Source organism: Malaya genurostris, chromosome 2 (genome assembly GCF_030247185.1).
Source record: "Malaya genurostris strain Urasoe2022 chromosome 2, Malgen_1.1, whole genome shotgun sequence".
NCBI lineage: Eukaryota > Metazoa > Arthropoda > Insecta > Diptera > Culicidae > Malaya > Malaya genurostris.
Genome location: NC_080571.1, coordinates 341,497,889 through 341,518,922, shown reverse-complemented (window position 1 = coordinate 341,518,922; position 21,034 = coordinate 341,497,889). Strand labels below are relative to the sequence as shown.

The 21,034-nt window shown below is 40.9% G+C and overlaps 1 protein-coding gene across 2 annotated transcripts in view; it reads right to left on the bottom strand.

The window, feature by feature from the left end:
- Nucleotides 1–884: 884 nt before the first annotated feature.
- Nucleotides 885–21,034, bottom strand: part of LOC131431833 (uncharacterized) — a 176,012-nt gene continuing 155,862 nt past the window's right edge. For both annotated transcript variants that reach the window (XM_058597736.1, XM_058597737.1), the window contains exon 3: nucleotides 885–19,519. In XM_058597736.1, coding sequence (XP_058453719.1) covers nucleotides 13,688–19,438 — 5,751 coding nt within the window. In that variant the 5' untranslated portion in view covers nucleotides 19,439–19,519 and the 3' untranslated portion in view covers nucleotides 885–13,687. The remainder of the gene's footprint in view (nucleotides 19,520–21,034) is intronic.

The following is a 21,034-nucleotide window of genomic DNA, read 5'->3' as shown; positions in this document are numbered from 1 at the left end:
TGCATTCTACTACCAGAGTCATATGTAATAGCCGTCGGTCGTATTATGAAATGCCGGCGGGCAAAACCAACAATTGGACCATATGGAAGAACCGGTCCTCGTGGAATAGCTTGTCATGATATCGGTTGTGTACCCACCCGAGAGTTAGTGCTGGTTTGGTGTCCACCGCAGCAAGACCTTTCCGTCGTCAACATGGTACGAAATGTGTTACTGGTGGTGTGGTTGCTAGTGGTCAGTGTTGCGCAAATTCAAACCCAAGAGGAACAACCCCCAAGAATTCGGCCAATCCTATGGCTCAGCAATATAGTGAATTTCTTCAGCACGGGTACTCCCTCTGCACGGTCGATCGAAGATGGCCGTGACTTTGAACGGCTCACCAGGCGAGCAGTCGATTACGGTATCGTGAGTTTGACAAAGCTACTGCGACCGTTTCTCGATGGGCGCAAATCGTCAGCGCCTACTGATACTGGTACTGACGCTGTGGTCGGCATGTTGGATGACAAGAACAATAGCAGCAGCAGCAACGATGAAACAACTACACCTTCGGAGCGAACTCGTGAACGGAGAATGACTGGTTCGCTTCTGTTTGATGACATTCTACGTCAGTTACAGCCAAGCGTTGAGATTTCGAAGGATCCGAGCAGCGTGGCGTCGAACGTAACCGAAAGCCGTGACATTGTAGAAGATGATGATGATGAGGGATCTGGTGAAAGGGCTGCATTTTTGACGGCAGCTGCTAAAAATGTCAAAGTACCATGGAAGATGTTATGGCTTTCGGCTGTGCTTTTAAGTGTCAGCTTTTTAATGTGAAATGTGTTATGATGTTAAATAAAAATCGGACATTTTCTTTCAGAGATCAGTTTCCTTTTCTTATTCAACCAACATTCATAAAAGAAAACCTTTATTTGGTACTTCATTTTTCTCAAACAATAGTTTTACCATAGACGATAAAAATAGATACGGTTCTTCACGGCTCACATCGTGAGACCACTTGTAGCATCCATGTAAGTATAAATTGGCTAATGTTATCTTTTCACTACGGGTTTGAAACCAGTTCATCTGGTTTTGTTTTGGTCGTGAATGTACAGTCAAAATATCAACCATTCTTTTTCGTATAAGTGTACTGATGGCTCTGTGAATTATTTCTCTGATAAATGCCATCGCTGATTTTTCTTCTGTTTTCTGTCAAAAGCGAAAAAAATATTTCCTTTTCACCGGTAAAAAGTCGCTGTATATACGTCAATATCGAAATTACACCATTGTAAAAGCTATTCATACTTGTACATTCTCACGCGTATTCCATGCAAGTTTGAATTTCGACGCGATAATATCGACGAATCAGTTAGTCGCTATCAAACTCTGATGGCGTTCAAGGCACTACGCTGCGTTTTTTTTGTTTTGTTTTGTTTTGTTTGATGGTTCTTTTCTTCAGGCTTTTGTGATCGATTATAACTTTGCGCCAAACACTTCTAGGTTTAGAGCAACAGAAAAAAATAAAAACATCCATTCCGGAGAAGAAAACAAAAGTAACACTTCTACAATTCTACAGTTTTTTTTTTCTGTGGCGATGAGTTACAACTAGTTCTTGGTTAAAAGGTGTGTATCCAAACTTCCATAACACATAAAAAAAGAACTTATTTCCTAGTTTGCTTAAAATCGAGGAATGCTTTCATTTATCTTTTGTGGTTGTGATTTCCAAAAACAAAAAAAGAAAAAGAAAAACATTTGTTAGCAACGGATGCCTCTTAATTCTAGTTTAGCTTATTAATTAAAACACCACAGCTTGAAAAAACGAAATCGTTGGATCTCCTTCGCGAAACAAAAAAAAACACATGAATTCCTCTACTGACTAGATGAAAAGTAATGCTAGTGAACCGTTTTGATGTACAAACATTCTTCTGAACGTAGAAAAACCTTGTAATCAATCGACAGAATGTTCATATCTCTATATATATACGTGAAATCGTGACGTTTTCCAAACCTTATTTTTCTCACTTACGGACTAGTAAAAAACACATACTTTCAAAATAATAGATTTAGCTTTAGATCGTTAGCTTGTTCTGAAAAATCTTCAGTTGACGGGTCGGCACGCACGAACGGTGTAGGTTTCCGGAGACACAAACCGGCATGATAGGTAACGCTTCGGCAATGTTTGAGTGAGACGTGAGTGCAAATGTAACGCCTCTTCCACTGCTCGAACCGAAGTAGGCGGCTTCGTCTGTATGAGCTTTTTTTTGCATTGGAAACGAGCTTCAACCGATACGGCTGGCTTGCCAGCAAAACAAAGGAACGACGGGTGGCGCGGTTTCCAATGTGGAAATTGTTGGGTGGGTAACAGAAGTGTGATGTTTGGTGTTTGGGCACGTGGGCTTTGTGGTTTTGAGTACGGAATGCCGCCGGTGGTTGTTTTGAACAGCTGATAGTGCGCATAGGTGGAAATGTTATTTTAAAGACAGAAGTGCACCTTTTTCACAATTCCCTTGAAATGCGGAATAATTTGAAAAGCACTTTAATTTTCTGATTGTGTAGAATTTTTATGCCAACAGATATCCCGAGATTCAAATCACTTAGTTGCGATGAAAAGTAAATTGAAAATTATCACCTGGCGTAACCGGAATTTTGTTTGGTTTCCCGCCCAAAAAACAACACACCGTTGCCATTCGTGATGAATTATCGACAGGCCGCGCAATATTTGTCTATCAATGGCCTACTTTCTGAAGCAATTGAAGAGATATCATTCGTGCCGCGATGTTCCGGCGTTTCTTTTGAATGAAAATTTGAAACCATAGCAATCTATGACCCGAGTTTTTGCGATAGAAACCAAACGGTGGTATGATGTCGGGTTGCTTAGTTTTAGATCCGTTACATGTGTGTGTGTGTGTTATTTGTGACAGTTGTTTCTTGTTTTTGTGATTATTTTTGGTTCAACTGCAACTGCATAAAATACCAATTTTAACAAGCAAAAAGTTCAACTTGGAACCTGAACTATCCGATATGGAATAGTGCAAACAATTAACACTGTTATGTGATTTTTGTTCATTTAAGAGTCTAATTCAAGGAATAAAGCTCTCTAGAAATTTGCTAAATGACAGTTCGGAGTTGTATTGTTTACAAGCGCAAGAAAGCATTTTGCCAAAAGTGAACGCGAATAAAAAATCTTGACTTGAGAGAGCGAAGGAGTTGCTTCGTTTGGCCGAAAGCGGTCAATTTCCGAACATTGTATTTTCTGACGAGAAAATTTTTCCAATTGAGCAATTCGTAAACTCTCAAAACGATAGGGTTTACTTGACCGACCGTTCATACGAGAATTTGAGTCATCGATTGGCCACCAGGAGGCAGCACCCGCAACAGATAATGGTTTGGGCCGCTGTAACCGCAGATGGGCGCTCTCCAATCGTTTTCATCGAGCCTGGCGTCAAGGTAAATGCGACATATTATCGGGAAAGTATTCTGAAGGTTGCTTTGAAGCCGTGGGCATACAAACATTTCGGTGGCAGATCATGGACGTTTCAGCAGGACACAAAGCTCGAGTGAACCAAGAATGGCTGAAAAACAACGTTCCGAACTTCATCACGTCCACACAATGGCTCTCGAATTCACCAGATGCGAATCCAATGGATTATTCTCTTTGGGCCATTTTGGAGAGCAAAGTCCGAACTAAAAGATACACCAGTCTCGAGGCGCTGAAAAAAGTTATTGTACGCGAGTGGGCCAAAATACATACCTGCAAGTCACATTCGGGCAGCTTGCGATTCGTTTTTTGACCGTCTCAAGGCCATAGTCAAGGCAAAAGGTGGTCATATCGAGCAAAAGTGAATTGAATCTAAATTTTGTATTATTTTTACACATTTTGTACTTTGAATTAAGTAAAAGTAATTTTCCAAACGTAATTTATGGCCTTTTTAATTGGTTACACTTCGAGTGCCGGACCCTGTAAACAAGAATTGCGAAAAAGCGGAAAGAATCGAAACATATTACACCGAAACCTCCATTTACGAACTAAACGGGGGTTCGTAAATGGAGGTAGCTCGTAAAAAAAGTTTTGTGTAATGAATGTGGAAACCCCCAATCACATGGCCATTTTCGGAACGGATGTGATAAGTGGGTGCAAGAAAATGATGTTTGGGGTCGGTTCAAAATCCAAGATGGCGATTTCCGGTTTATCAATATTCCTAAAAACCCTTACAATGTGGATATTTTCGGAACGGGATTGATGAGCAGATGACGGAAAATGATGAAATCAAGATCGGTTTTTACATCGAATCGTAACCGGTGATGAAAAGTGGGTTCGGTACGATAATCCTAAACGCAGAAAATCATGGGGAAAGTCCGGGCAACACCGAATATTCACGGCACCAAGGTAATGATTTGTATTTGCTGGGTTCAGTTTGGTGTGATTTACTACGAGCTCTTAAAACCGGGTGAAACCATCACAGGAGATCGTTACCGAACGCAACTGTTGCGCCTTAGTCGCGCGCTAAAAGAAAAGCGGCCGCAATATCAAAAGCGACATGACAAAGTCATCCTCCAACACGACAATGCTCGGCCTCACGTCGCAAAAGTGGTCAAAAAGTACCTGCACGGAGAACCCTTCGATCATAAAATTGCGATATCATAGTTTTTGATTTTTGCGATAGTTGATTTAACTAATTTCTTTTTGATTCAACCAATATGGTTTTTGATTTGCATATATTCAAGTAGTTGAAAAATATGTTGTTTTGAATGCTGTCAAATGCCGGAGACAGTTGAAAGCAAAACAATAATCGCAATGCAAAATCAACAACTTTTTTAGTTTAAATCTTTTCCCGTCGCTTCAAAATGTCAATGAAAACAACATCGATGGTTGAAGCGTTTGGTGAAATTGTGTTCATTCGATTTGAGAAATTTATGATAAGTGTTTATCTAACAGCGGTGTTGTGATAAAGTTAACCTTGTTTAAGATAAAAATGATTTGGTGACAAATTACAAAATGTTAATGAATTGTCATCTCGTAATCTTTCAGGTTGCGCAAAAATTTTATGCTTCAAACTCGATCATTGATTTACTTCCAGCAGACTGTTTTACTTCCAGCTGTTTGATACCGGTGATGATGTTCATGCATTAGCAATAAAACGCTTTTTGACATGAATTTAATTTATAAAAGTAACAGGAGCGAAGGGTTTCAAACACACAGAACGCGCTGCGATTGAATGGGGCGTTTGAATTGCCGTCGAAAAAAATTCAATTCCCAGCGGTTGATGCACCCAAGCTCATATAAATTGACTAAAATTATCAGTGCATAACTTCAGTTCAACCGTTTGAAGGCTTCATCTTTCAATACTCATTTTAAGTAATTTTAATAATTTCGCTAATTTACTCGCCCCTCCGGGCACTTTTGCTGATTAAAAACGTTTTTCTACATCAATCATTTCCGATCGAATCAGAAGTATCTTTTTAGAATTTAGATCTTTACTGATCTCGACTTGACATGATCATGATCATACAAAAATCAAAATCACTTACAGATCAGATCAGTTCTGATTTCGTAATGATAATTTATTCCTTGGTTAAGATCACTTGAAATCAGCAGTGATCGGTGGTTTTCCCAGCCTTAATGATATTACATGTCAATATACAATACTGTTTATATTTTAACAACGATATTTATTTTATGAATCTCAACACACCGAACTTATTTCAAATAGACTGACTTCCACCTATTCCGTTCGATGGCACACGGCCTGGTAGATCAACATTTTCAATCCTTCGAAGAGTTGGAAAAATGGATTGCTTTATGGATAGCGTCAAAAGTGGACTCCCGTTTTTCGAGCCGGGATCCGAAAATTGCCGGAAAGATGGAAGAAAGTTGTCGATAGCGACGGGCAATACTTTGAATAATACATCTGTAAGCACTTTTTCGCAATAAAGCTTTTAATTTTGGAAAAAACGGCGGGAGCAAAGTAGTACACCTGATAATAACTTGAGAGCGACGGAGGGGGGAGAAATAACTCGAACTTTAAGTAAATTAATTCAGATAATTCTACGCCGAGTTATCGTGTTCACCGCGCAACGTGATTCCCAAAAGAGGGTTTTGGGGAACGCTCTGTTACCGCCTTATTTTTCAGTATCAATATTCTCTAAATGATGCTTTATAAGGTAAAAAAAGTTTGAATAAATTTGCTTAAGCTGTTTCATCGTAAAAAATCAAAAAAAAAGTATTATTTGATTCAAACTAACCCTTACTGCCCCCTTAAAGTTGGAGGAAGATTCTGAAGTGAAGCATTACAGATTATGCCAGAAGCATTACAAGAGCTACCAATGCATGCCAAATAAGTTACTGTTTGGTGTTGATTATAGGCCGGTGGCAACATTCGTGAAATGCAGGCCGATATGTTGTGAGAGAGTGTGCCAAAATTGAACCTCGCACATAGACCATCTAAAGCGAAACCGCGTCCAATCAATTTTCATAAGACTGTTTTAGAATATCTGAAGTAGAAGTCCTGAAGAATTTGCCCACTATATAACATAGGACTTATTAAACTTAACTTATCGAATACCTTCAGGATTCTTGTGCCTGAAAGTCACAATTCGTTCCTATGACTTTCGCTGATCATTTTACCTCAGTGTAGGATTGGAACGTTTTCGATGTACGCACTGCTTTCAACCTGGTGTTGTTCTAGAATCGTATACTATAACGTGTCTGGAGTGGCAAAAATGAAAAACACTTACTCTGTAGGCATCACGTTGGCAAAATCTACTGAATTTTATACGGATATTACTAAAAATACTGATTTTATACAGATTTTTAAGAAAGTCGGGTTTTTCTCCCAATATGAGCAGTATTACGGAAAATTTTTCCTGCTTCATTATATGATGATAGAGGATCATGCTCAATTTATTCGACAATCGGACCATCTCTAGCCAACAAATTTCACTGGGTTAAATAATTGAAAACCTGCGCATGCTGAATTCAGTTGATCTATGAAACTGTTGAACTATCAGAACGCACCCAACATCTGTAGCATTCAGAGATGCCAGATCAGCAGATTTGTCTGTAAATCTGCAGATTTCGTATATTGTGCAGCAGTCATTTTTCGCTGACTTTCGTCGAAATTTACAGACTTTTGAAATTGCCGCGCCTTTTTTGCTCGCCAAGTCAGTTTAGTGTATCATACTTTATAGAAAAATTAATGTCACATACAAACACTTGTTGACTGCAGATCAGGATTTACTGACTTTTGCAACCCTGTCTGAAGATATTTGAAATTTTTACCTGGCATCTCTGGTAGCATTATACAGTTTATGTGAATGTTGCTTGGGAAGTGAACGTCAACAAAAACAAAACATGGTTAGTGACGAATCGGAATATACAGATGATGAGAAATCAAGTGGTGCAGAAAAAAAGGTATGCTGAATCTTTTAATTTCCTAAATACTCCCACTCACAGTGCAACATATTTTACCAAAAAAAAATGTTACTTTTTACCAGGCGAAACATGATTGAAAAAAAGAAACAGTCTCGTGACAAAGGAGCTCGTATCAAACAGCGACCGAATACGAAAACGAGGTAAGTCATCGTTTTTTTGTTACAAAACAAATTCTATCATTACGTGACTTTTACCAGCCAATTTCATATTTCCGAAAGTTATAGTAATTTGTAGTTTTTGAATTGTAGTGTGCTACAAAAATTCAAAGCCGACTGGTGCATCGAATTTAAATGGGTAAGAAAATCGACATTAAGTGAATTTAATAAATATATTCACTTAGTTACATTTTCAATATAAAGAGAAGAAAATATAATTATTATACAATTTTTAACAGGTGAGTACCACTTTCATTGTACTTTTTGCCGCGAAGATCGGAAGCATGGAAGTACTTCGAAGCACGTCCAAGTTGCCAAATCAGTACAGTCGTCGAAGAACTTATTCGACATTTGCTAGAACACGTCTGAAACGAAAACACGGGCACGAAAAGTTGAGGCTCTTGCGACACTTTTTCTAGTGAAAAATAATTTGCCAATGGCGGTCAGCGACGATTCGGCAGAGCTTTTGCGAACTATCGACATTGACAAGTCAGTGCAAAGTCAAATTTCGTGTGGTCGTACTAAAAGTACTGCCATTGTGAAGCATGTTATTGGGGCGTGCACGTTAGATCGGTTGATAAAAACATTACAGGAAAATTATGTTTCCGTCATCATGACGGACGAATCAACCGATGTCTCTGTTCAGAAGCAGCTGGTTTTCTGTGTGCGTTCCGGAACTCCTAAGGGAGAAGTTCGTGACCAGTTTTTAGCGACACATAGTCCGAATCGGCTGAAATCACTTCAGGAAATTCAAATGACGCTAGATCTACCGGATCACCAACTGCTCCAGTACAAAAAAGGTTCGATGGCTGTCATTACAGTCGACAGTAGCTCGTTGCCTTGAACAGTATGATGGACTGTACAATGTTTTCAAGGCGCAGTCTGCGATGGAAAATTCCAAAGCCCGTGAAAAAACTGGGAGTGCCACAGCAATTTTTGAAAAAAATGAAGGTTTTGTGGACAAAACTGTATCTCGAATTTTTCAATCACATACCCATCATTAATGAAAAAAAAAAATTGTTTCAATCGGAGGAGCCAAGAATTCAATAACTGCATGGGAAATTGGAGCATTTGTTCAAAACTATCGCACGGATGTGTCTAAAAGAAGACTATGTGGATCGAACCGACATTGAAGAGCTGGACTTCTCTTTGAGTAAGGAAAACGAAAAATTATGGAGCCGCTTCGAAACTTGGATTTAGGACCTATAGTCACTACAGATTTCGCTCGAATTGTCGAAATTTCATGGTGGTGTTCTTGGATCAATCATATACAAAAATTCCATTTAGAGAAATGAGCGTCAAATTGATCAGACAACTGAGTTTTGTCGACCCGGTTAACTTGAATGATATGAAAAACATATTAATTTAGTGGCCAACTTTTTCAATAACAGCACGGTAGCGGTTCATGACGAATTCAGAAGATTCAAAGACATGTTCCGACACAAATGCGACGCAGAAGGTGAACACTATCTGGAAAAAAGTCAAAACAGAGGTGCGGGCAGATGGTTCACCGGAATTCCCCCTCATCTTGGACATCATCCACCGTGTTGAGGTGCTGCCTCACACGTCAGCTGGATGTGGAGCGACTTTTTTCGACCATCAACTTAAATAAAACAAAAACTCACAATGGAATGGAAAACGAACTCCTTACAGGGATTTTGCACGGAAAGGAAATGGTAAAAAACAAATCGCTATCTCAAATTAATGTTATGCCTCTTTTACCCCACATGAACAATGACATTTATTGACTAAATTTTCTGATAATGCACTTGTCCTGTTAAATGTTAAATAAATTTCTTTTTACGATATATTTTGATGTTTTTCGTTATTTTCCTTTTGCAATTATATTGCTTTCTTAGGAATCAAACTTAACATCATATATACTTTCTTTTATCATCAATAAAAAATTCTTTCTCTTGGATTTTATTTGAATAAATATCAGGTGTACAACTTTGCTTCCGCCGTTTTTCGATAGGTAGCTGTCCTTGTCTTTGACATTTGCAATGATTAGGTTCATTGTATTTCAGATCAGATTTCAGTATATATTCATTACTATGGTACTTGTCACAAAATATTTTTTTGTGCACATTGAAGTCTATAAATTGAATAGTTCAGTAACTGTTTTGTCACGACTTTTAAAAAAGTCATCATCAAATCGAATTAAGTTATGTCATCTTCTGGTAGAGAAAAGTATGATCAAAACTCATTTTTTAGTAATCTGTATTTTTTATGATAGCTGGCAATGTTCTTAACCAGCTAAAGACTCTTAGCATCGTTCGACAGATTCTTCTTGGACTATTTTGGCCATACACGAATATTTGTAACCAAAGGATCCAATGAAACTAATTACCAATTCATGGGATCCCGATTCGTAAGTGATCAGGATTGCTCGCGTGTATAACATCTCCCGACATCTGTATAAAAGAAACTTCCTAATCATTATGAACAGTACAATATAGCAAGCGTTTATCAATATCTACTTTAATTGATGAATAGAGGATATTTATCCGCAGAGACATGATGATTGTCTTTTTTGAAAGTCGTGGTTTCTTATCTCACTTTCAAAAAACCGTCTGTAATTATTACTGAACTTTTCTATTTGTAGACTTCGATGTCCATAAAAACCTTTTATTGTGAAAGTTTCCATGGTAACGAATATATACTGAAATCTGATCTGATATACAATGAACCTTATCATTGCAAATGTCACGGACAAGGATATTTGAAATGAACATATCTCGCCTGCAGACGAGTAATTCAACCACGGTATGAAAGCTCTTTTGAAGTAGTTTAATATGTAAGTAGTTCCATCTGCACCTTCCTGTGCCTTTTGATAATAGACAAGTTAGAATTATATTGAAAAAACATGAAAAATTGCTCTATTTCATTAAACTGAAATAATAGCAGTATAGTATGTTCCAGAAAGATGTGTAGTTTTTAAAGATAAAAAACTTTGTATAACAACTCATATAAATTGAAAATATATATGTTTTCTTACAAAAACTGGTTTTTTGACACCCTTTTCAGAAAATACATTATATCTTGAATTACACTCAAGTTACGTGAATAGTAGCTTCAGCAAACTTGTTTGAAATAACTTTCTGCACAACTTTGTCGAAGTAACTTAGCCCTTATGTTGGCCCTGAGCTAAAATAGAATTTTTATCTAACTTTTAGGGGGATTAATCGCATAAATCAAATTTGCCAAAAGATGGCGTCTATCGTTCTGAGCAACTTTTCTGAAGATACTGTACCTCAAAAATCACGATCGTATGAGTTATCAATTAAGAGCGTGAAATTGAGCTTTTGAACCACTGTGCACCCGCCGTATTCCCCAGATGTCGCCCCTTCTGACTTCCATCTATTCCGTTCGATGGCACACGGCCTGGCTGATCTACATTTTCAATCTTTCGAAGAGTTGGAAAAATGGATTGCTTCATGGATAGCGTCAAAGGAGGACTCCTTTTTTCGAGCCGGGATCCGAAAAATGCCGGAAAGATGGGAGAAAGTTGTCGCTAGCGACGGACAATACTTTGAATAATACATCAGTAAGCACTTTTTCGCAATAAAGCTTTTAACTTTGGAAAAAACGGCGGAAGCAAAGTTGTACACCGGATAAATGAAAAAAACACAATCACTAACATTGTAGAAAGTCTCGAGTATAATCCGAGACTTACAGATCGGTGAAGAGTGCTATAAAGGTAAACATTTTATTCTTTGGATTGAACTCCATCTATTTCGAATTAAGTAAAAAAATTGTTCAAAAGATGAAAAACCGCCCTGACATAAATATCCCAAGTAGCAAATGTAACTTATTGAAATTTCAAGAGGTTCTACAATTGTTTTAGAATTGTTTTTTTATGTTAGATATGTTCAAAAAGATTTTTAAATATATTAAAATCGGTTGTGCAACTTATACCTGTTAAGTTTTACGATAATACCGAAAAAAAAATCACTATAGAACAATTTTAAGTATATCTAAAACAATTGTGCAGCAAATCACCAACTTGCCCACGTTGCACTAGTAGTTATAGAAGCTCTGCCAAAATTTCCACATCGTCATGTAAAAACAAAGTAACTAAAACAATTGTTCAACTTATCAAAAGTTTTCCAAATGACTGTCATAATTGTATCCGACTTAATATATGCCGAAGTGGTTGTTTATCTCTTGTGAAGAAAAAAATAGTGAAATTATGCTCTTCGCAAGGCAAAAACTGATAAACCGAATTGAAAACTTCGCAGTAAAAACTATTTTGCTACCGAGTCCGCATTGTCTTGACTGCCTCATGAAATTTTAAGTCAGTGTGTGCAGTTTTCTTCATTTTTAGAAAAAACTATTCGAAACTTGTAAATAAGTTGTACCAGATTTATCTGCTTGAAATGAACGTAAAACTTACCGACATGAGAATATTATCATAAAAGTTTCATAAATACAGCATTACATAGGCTTTGAAAACAAAAATCAAATCAGATAAATCAGATAATCAAAACACGTACATTCAAAGGCGCTTGAAAATTTCAGGTGTACGAAGACATGTTTAACCATAAAAATGCAGTTCGTTGACGATTTTCTCTTTACTAAAACATGAATGATCAATTCTACAATATGTAGTATTACCATTTATTTATGTGCAGAATATTTTTCAACTTCCATTTTCGTGTTACGGGCAGTTGTATTGAAAATCAAATGTGAAAATTATTCATTAGAAATTATGTTTGCTATGTTTTTGTAAACATCAATTCAATTCTTGTTTACATTACGTAGTAGTTCCCATGAGTTTCACAATTGTTTTTTTGCTGATTTAATTGCTGCATTTGTAATGGGATCGATGCATGAGTTTTTATATCAGTTGCACAATAATTGTGAATAAATGTTCGTGACAACGGAAGAACTCAAAGATATGTTGCACAACACAGAAAAATGGCGCTTTTTCCATAACACAACAGTAACTACAATTGTAATATAAACTAATTTGATAAATTGCACAATCTGTAGAAAAATACAGGACAGCAACTTAACGTGCTACTTGGGTAACGCAACAGTTAATATTGAAAAAACATGTAATCAATGTAAAATAAGTTATACGGAATTATACTGATTTTTTGCCTCTACTGCCAACCCGGTTCTTAGCAGAATACGGAAATTCAGCGCGCGCTCGATCTGGCATCGCTGGCTAGGCATGGTATTCTCCTACTCGACATGGTCAATAATTCGAAAAATTGGAGGAATTGACCTAGTTTATGATATGAAATGCGTGTAGGAAAAGCCGACTAGTCAACAGTAATCGAAAGCAAAAAAACAAAAAGCTATGGTTTTTAATTGCCCTATTTCACCGTTGATAAAACAGACTAAATAGCCTAGATACTTCCATACTGATAAGCGATGTATTCGTGTGATATCTGTTTGATGAAATATGATTCGATTTCTGTAGCTTACTCATGTTAGACCTGCCACCAGCATTTTGACGTTTAGTGTCAATTGGCGTTGGAAAATTTGTAGTCAAATTGAACTAGCGATAATCGATTTCGTTGTGTAGTAAAATCATTATCTCGGCCGGACAGTACCCCGATACTCAAAACCACATCTAAAACCCCTTCGGCGGCGCCCGCGACTAAATGGCTGATGAAATGCGTTGTGACAGAAAAAAATGTATCTGTTCATCGCCGCCTGCTGCGATGACTATGGTAAGCAACAACCGTGCAGTCAGCGTTAGAGCCCCTTTTGCTGCATTTATGTGTGATGATGCGATTTCAATGCCAACTATGTGCGAATAACAGCCACCCGAAATTGACACGCTCAATCAATCCGCTCGGCTTGGCAGGGAAAAATAGCTTATTTTCTGCTCCACGGTCACCGATAGTGGGATGCTTAAATGCGAACAAAATCACTGACCCCCCCCCCCTTCTGGGCCGTGTCCACCCCGGAATTATGCCGATTTTGCAATATCATACTAGTTCGTGGGAACGAGACAACAACAACAATTTGCCGCAGCAAAACTATAACTATGGAAACAAACAGCCCATGATAAGCGCGTTGGACACGCAACACACGGCGGCATATTCACGTCCGCGGCGATTACACTTCACGAGAACTACGGTAACGACGGCGATGACGACGACGACGTCGATTAAGTGAAGGTCGATTTCCGCCGTTGCCGTAGCTTCGAGAATCGTTGCTGCTGCTGTTGTTTCTGTTGCTTGTGGTACTCTTCCGCCAGCTTTTCAACGAAATCGATACGTTCTAGTCGAACGAATGGAACCCGCTGATCGAGCCGGGGTCCGCCATTCGTGATCGGCAGCAGGCGCGTTCGTGAACTTGCCGCACCGGCGCCTGCTACGATCTTGGTTGAATGTGAAGGTTTGTTCGGGTAGTTCACACGAATCAATCCACTGCTCCGCTGGGTACTGTTCGCCAGTTTGCTCCGGGTGTTACAATTACTATTACTGTTGCTGCTGCTACTACTACTTCTACTTATCGTTCGACAGCTAGTTCTGGGGACTGCCGGAGCGCCCTCGTTTATTAGTGATTGGTTAAAGATTTTGTACGCCGGTATGATAAGTTTCTTCGGAGCTTCTCGGTTGTTGTTCACGTTGACGATTACGTTTGGACGGCAGTTGGTCGAGTAACGACGTTTTCTGGTTGCAGGCGAAGAGTTCGCCGAATTCGAACTCTCCGTGGATGGCGTCGGGCTACCGTTCTTCTTGTACATTTGTTCGATGTTGAGCAAGCTTTCCTCGAAACTGAGTTTCTTCTTCTTCATAAACAACAACGGGATGTTCTGCACCCGACGGGCACGGCTCCGTGTTCTGCTCTCCGAGCTACTACTATTGCTGTCCTCCTCTTTGGTAAGCTGTTGAGATTCTACGGTGGTCGGTTTGTTACCAAGATCTGTGGCCTCCGGTTGATTGTTGTTAGTCTCCAGAAGTCGTCCGGTTGTGAAACTTCCCGAATGACTGGACGTATCTTCCGACAGACTTTCGCTTGATCGCTCCATCAGCTCGGTTTCCGTTACCCGCTCTTCCGTCACTGAACTTCTTGCACTGGAGGAACTTGAAGAATTGCTAGTACCGCTACTGCTACTGGAACTGCTGACACTCGACGCCGAGCAACTGTTACTGTCGCTGTCCTCGAGTACCTCTGTTTGCCGGCGGATTGCAGCTATCTTTTTCTGCATGCAAACCAATCGTTTGCTGAAGAATCGTCGTTTTGACAGTACTCTTTGGTCTTTCGTTCTGATGTATCGCTGGTAACACAAATATTTTCGCAACAGTTTCAGCCTGCAAGTTTGCAGCATCCCTCGGGTTACGATATACTTTTCCTGTAAATTTCGGATCAAACTGTCCCTGCGGTGAGCTTCTTTGTTCACGGGAATCACTTCCTCGTACTGAATACAGTCATCTTCTTCAACGAACGAGTAGAATTCATTCTTCGACTTTCCCTCTTCCTCCTCGTCGGAACTGGTAGTCATCATTTTTTCGATTTCCTGTTCCACTTTTTTGTAGATTTCATTCTCGCTATCCGAGAGCGATTGGCTCTCCATGACGACCTGTATGCATTCACCGTCAGTGCCCGTTCCTAGGAATATTTCGTGTTCCTCACTAACCTCGTCCGGAATCATTGCCATCTCCGAATCCATTTCCTCGCTGTCTCTCAGCAAATCGGCAATCGTTCCATGACCTTCTTCCACTATAAACACTCGACCTTCCCCTTGCTTCTCCTGTTGGGACAGAATATCGTCTCCGTAAATACAGAAATTGTTTACGTCGATAATGATATTGGTTTCGTTCACAACCCTTTGACACATGTCCTGCAGTCGTTCCGGTTGGTGCCGGACCTCTTCGATAATGAATAGCTGCCGATTGTTGCAGATAAATGTTTCACACAGGCTTTGAAGGGACTGGGGCTGCGGGAGTAGATTTCTCTCCAGTAGAAAGTCATAGCAGAGCTTCTGGAGAGCTGGAACACGCCGGCACTCGTACACTGAATGGTACCGTTCGAATGCATCGGTTGCAATATCCCGTAGTGTTGCTACGTTGAATATTACGGTAGATTCCGGTTGTTCACAACATTGGACCGATTCCAGTTTCCGGATGACGGCAACTTGCTGTGGTTGGGGCTTAGCTTCCGACGGTTCAGCTTCAACGTCTTCAACGGTATCCTCATCCGAGGAACTGTCCGACGAACTATCCGACGAACTATCGTCGGAAGATGAACTGCTTGATGCCCTCGAATCGTCGACGATCACGGATACTCTGTTGTTTCCTGAAGCGCATTGTTGTGGTTGTTGTTGTTCAAAAACATCATCATCATCGACATCCGATTCGGTGAGGTCTATTGATTCGGTAACGACGCACGCCAAAGTTTGTGATGTTTCCGCTAGAGGGTCTTCTTCAGTGACCGAAGCCGGAGATGGCGTTTTTTCTGTACGAATTAGGTTTACGGTTATATCACTTCCAACCGCGATCGTTGTGTCGCTGTGTTCATCGACGGGACTTTCTGTGGGTTCCGGTGACTTGATCGTTTCGGTAATCGTACGGTCATCCGTTTCATTTTCATCAACCTCTTCCGATTCCTCGGAGTCTTGTTGCGATGATGGTTCCGGGGGAGTAGGCTTCAATCGCTCGACCGGTTCAGAGATTTCAATTCGTTTCTCAACGATATCTTCCGATAGTTTTTCGCTGCTCATTGCATCCAGTTCACAATTTTCCGATCTACGCGTAGATTCTGCTTCCTCCAAAGCGGCTGCTTCCTTTAAAGAGGCTACTTCCTTCAAAGCGGCTGCTTCCTTCAAAGCGGCTGCTTCCTGCAAAGCGGCTGCTTCCTTCCGCCTCGCGATGTCATCCTTTGCGTATCGTCGAAAAACTCGTGAATTCAACGTGGCCACACAAAGGGTTAGGAGCTTTTTCGGATTCTTCCGCACGGCCACCGGCTTCGGTTTCGGAATATCCATATGCAAAAAGTCTTCGATGCTCGATCGTCGGGCTTTCTTCGGAAACCGCGGATAATCGTGATAGAAGTGTCTTCGTTTGCGATATTTCGGCATGTACCGAGGCACCTTGAATGCTTCCTCTTCCCTTGTTTCTGGCACTTTCGGGCCCTTCTCTTTGACTGCTTCTATCACAGACTTCTTGACTTCGTCTTTTTTGATCACAATCGGTTCCGGGTCGGTTTCCTTTTGCTTCACATCTACCGAACCCTTCGGAGCGGCACTTTGAGCAACCTTCTTTTCTTCGTCTTTTTTCCTTTCTTCGTACACTACCTCCGATTCCAGCTCGATTTGGTAGTACTTATCCCGGTTGGATTCTATCTCCTCCAAAAACTTCAACGAGTCTGCACTGTCGTGAATGGGAACCACGTTCTTCGGCAGCTCGTTGATGACATTCAGATGTTTGTACTTGTTCAGCTCCGAGTGTGGCACATCGTACTTCTCCAGGATGTACAGCTTTTCGCCGACCTCGGTCGTACCGGGTCCAGTCTTAGGTTCTTCTTTGGTCTTATCGAGATCAACCAGAATATCCGGCAGGGGTCCTCCGTTGTTCTGCACGTTTGCAACGATCACACCGCTGTGCAGGGGAGGAAGCTGCTGTTCGAGGGCTTCCTCCAGATATTTACAGGATTCAAAGTTCTGGTGGGCTGGGTGGTTATTGTTGGTTTCCTTAGATTCACCGCCGGCAATGGCGGCCGTGGCGATTCCACTGGTATCTTCCTCTTCGGTTTCATTCCAACTGCTCAGATAATCGCGAAGATTTTTGTCTTTCAGGTTTTCGTCCAACGCAAAACTACGCGGACCAAGTCCCAACTGTTCCATGGTAGTGTACCCGAAGTTGGTAGGATTGGTGGGATGGTTCGAGATGTAACCGCCGGAACCCGGAGTGGGCTTCGTGTGCAGATAGTGGTTCATAAGGTACTTCTGCTGACAGTCATAGTTGAGCGCGTGACTGTTCTCGAAACCCACCACCCCGTCCCGGTTGGTTTTCAGGATCTTCACACTGTTGATCTGTTCTTCCAGATCGACCAGCGGGTGGTTCATATCAATGATCGGATTCGGTGTATCGTAGTAACAACTGGTGGAGGATTTTTGCACTGATGGTTGTTGTTGCTGTTGTTGTTGTGGATGTTGGATAGAGACCTGGACAGAATTGGAGATCGGTTTCGGTTGGCTGTGCGGAGGGACTAGAGTTTGCGAAGTGTACTTGATGCTGTAGTGAGGCGTGTGATGAACGTTCGTATGGGCCGTTTGGTGTGCCATGTGGTTCCCGTAGGGATTGGGATGGATGTTTGGGGTGTAGAAATCGTTGGTTGTTTTGTTGAATGTTAGCTTGTGACTCGTTGGTGGTGGTGGATAACCGTGACTACCGACGTGGTTCGGATAGGTTGTGAACGGTTGCTGTGTGTGAGGATCATTCATGATGTGTGGCATCGTAGGAACTCGGGTTCGATGATGGTACGGATCATCGTAGGTAGGTTGGTGGCTCAAATGATAGTTTGGCTGATGGTAGCCGTGCAAACCGGAACCTTGGTGATGATGGGGATAAGTTGGCCGCGTAGACACATACGGATTCGAGGCGTGATGTCCCAGCGATTGCATCTGTTTGATATAGCCACTGTTGAAGTACTCCACGTTGGGATTCAGGATGTTTTTGTTGGTTGGCTGAGCGGTCGGATAGTAAGCGGCCGTTTGCGGCACATAACCCCCGGCAAAATTGTTCGCATATCGAGATCGATCGCTGTAGACGAGATCGTGATGGTGAGCCTGCGAGTGACTCGTGGAATGATGCTGGTGGCTACGACCTACGTAGCGACTTGATTCGTCTAGCGAGGAATACTTTCCGCGAACAATGTGCGGGTACGGTTCGTAACCATGGTGACCATTTGGTTGAGGAATCGCAGTAGCCTGTGCTCCGTCCGGGTGGTACAAACCGTAGTTATGCTGATAGTGTGTAGCAGGTTGGGGGGGCTGTTGGCTAGGAGGCTGAACGTAGTCCTGCTGGTATCGATAGCTGGCACGATTCGTGTGATATTTGTTGGGGTTCTTTGCTTCAAAGTTACTGATGATAGTGTTTTCATGACCGAAATCTCCTCCTCCTCCAGTGGAGTGAGCTGCGGCCCCCGCTGCCCAACCGTGGTTGACTCCGAACTTTGTGTTCAACTCGTTTAACGCACCCATTCCGGAGATCTTTGTTTGGTACGGATACGGATAGGGTGGTGCCATAATATTATGATTGTTATTGCTAATGTTAATGATCGTTGGATTCGTATCACTTTCTTTGCTGAACGAGATCTGTGCGTTACCACCGCCGGGGGTCACGAACTGCGTATTCCCGAGGAAGTCCGTCGTTGGACCACCGGTGATAGCCGCCGGGCCTGGATTGATTCCCTGAACACCGTTCGTCGCTAAGCCGCTACCGCTAATATTATTAACAATGTTCGTGTTGATGTTGTTGATATTATACGTTATACTATCGCCTGTATTGGTTTCAAACTTTCGCGACGTAAACTCGATGCTCTTACTGTTGTTAACGTTACTGTTGTTACTATTGTTACTAAATGTACTACTGTTACTACATAGATCATTGGTGGTCGCATCGAACAGACCGGTAGCGTCCTGATACAGATCGCTACCTAGTGGGTCTGAGTCGACATGTTGACTTTGTACCTTCTGCTGTTGCTGGCCGTAGTTTCCTGTCTGCTGCTGCTGCTGGGTTTGATAAACCGGCGAATTACCGATCTGTCCGTTGACGTTGTTGACGGACTGTGGTGGAGGCTGGGGTGGGATTTGCGGCAGATGGTGATGGTGATATTTCACGTTTGTGCTCGGCAGCACTCCGTTATTGGGGAAACTGTTCGATATATCCGTGTACAGGCCATGATGTTCCATTGCGGTATCAGTAACAGTCCGCTGGGTGAGGTCCGAGGTCAAATTGCGCCCAGGCTCGTCGTTTTCATCGATTGGAACGGTCTGAAATGAAAAAGGGAGAAAGAAAAAAAAAGGATATCAAGGTCAGTTCCTAGAACGACACCACCGAGCAGTTCCTAGTCTGTCCGACGCTGTTACAGCAATAAATGAAAAGTGGAAAAAGCGAAAGCGACGACCAGCACTCGTGTAATTATTCAAAATTTATGTCAAATCAATTATGATGAATTATTCAAGGTGGTGGACTAGCTATCTATCCATTCTGTTGGTGAATCGCTGTATGTACTATTTCCCATCGTTTCAGTCAGATATACGGAATAGTTAAACGGCAGTCGTTGCGTGAGGATTTCCGGTTGGGAAAATTCCCCAGACATGACATGACACACGACACATAACTTTCTAACATACGCGCTAGTTTACTGGTAGGCGGCTTCGCCGAGTAATATAATGGAATGTCAAAAGAATATTAATGGCAAGCCACTCCGATGCGGCTGGAAAATTGTGCCATTAGGGACATTGAGGAAATTACCTGCTGTTATCGTTGTTCCTGATGGGGATTTCGATATTGATTGCATGGTTTCGGTGCCGCGGAGGTGCCCCGCCAATAGAATAGACACTAATGGGAAATTTCATGCATTTCACAACAGGCAGTAATTGTCAAAACAGTGGATGGAAAATAGGATAAGGTAAGCCAGTCCTTCGCACAAAGCTATCAGTAGGCCTTGCGTCATTCTTGTTTTTTTTTTTACCGATGACAGTACGGTAAATATTACGGCTATGAGGCAACGTTGGCGCGTGTTCAGTTAAATTGAAATGGAAATAATGTGAATTTAATGCTTTAGCTGAACGCGTTTAACTATCGTAACATGATGAAATGTTAAAGCAATTGATCCTTGTTATTTGAGGATTTGGCTAAAAGCCGTTTACGATACTAAGGGCACTTTCGGAAACGAAACGTAAAGTTTTCATTTCATTACTTGCCAAATTTTGTTTTAGGTGAATTATGAACGGTTCCGGTGATAACTAGATTAAAAACGTGATTAATCCACCTAGCAGTGAGATTTTTTTATCAATCCGCATGTGTTGTTAGCATGAACATTCTTCGATGTTTCAGTTTTCATGAAATTATTTTAATGACCGTAGTTTTAAGCGACAATTTGAGATTTTATTTACTCTTTACTCTGTAATGTCGAAACTGCAAATCGGACCGAATTTGAATCTAAAAGTGGGACAATCGATTAAACATTCCATGATATGTCGAAGTAAGTTTAGAGTTTACGGTAATTTAAGGTTCTTCCAGAGCCGGTATTCAGGAACCAGCATAATCCAAACCGATTCGTATGGCCATATGACGAATAAATTGCAATATTTTTTAGTCCAATTTTAAAGCTTTTCTGGATTGTCATCTTCTATATCGCTTTGAATTTTAAAAATTCAACATCCTGTAATTCCAGAATCGGAAGTCAGAATTGGATAAAATTCATTAATTTTGTATGGGACTATAAGTTTATTTAATATTTGATTTTTGTTTCTGAAATTCGATTTGTTTTTTTTTTGAGA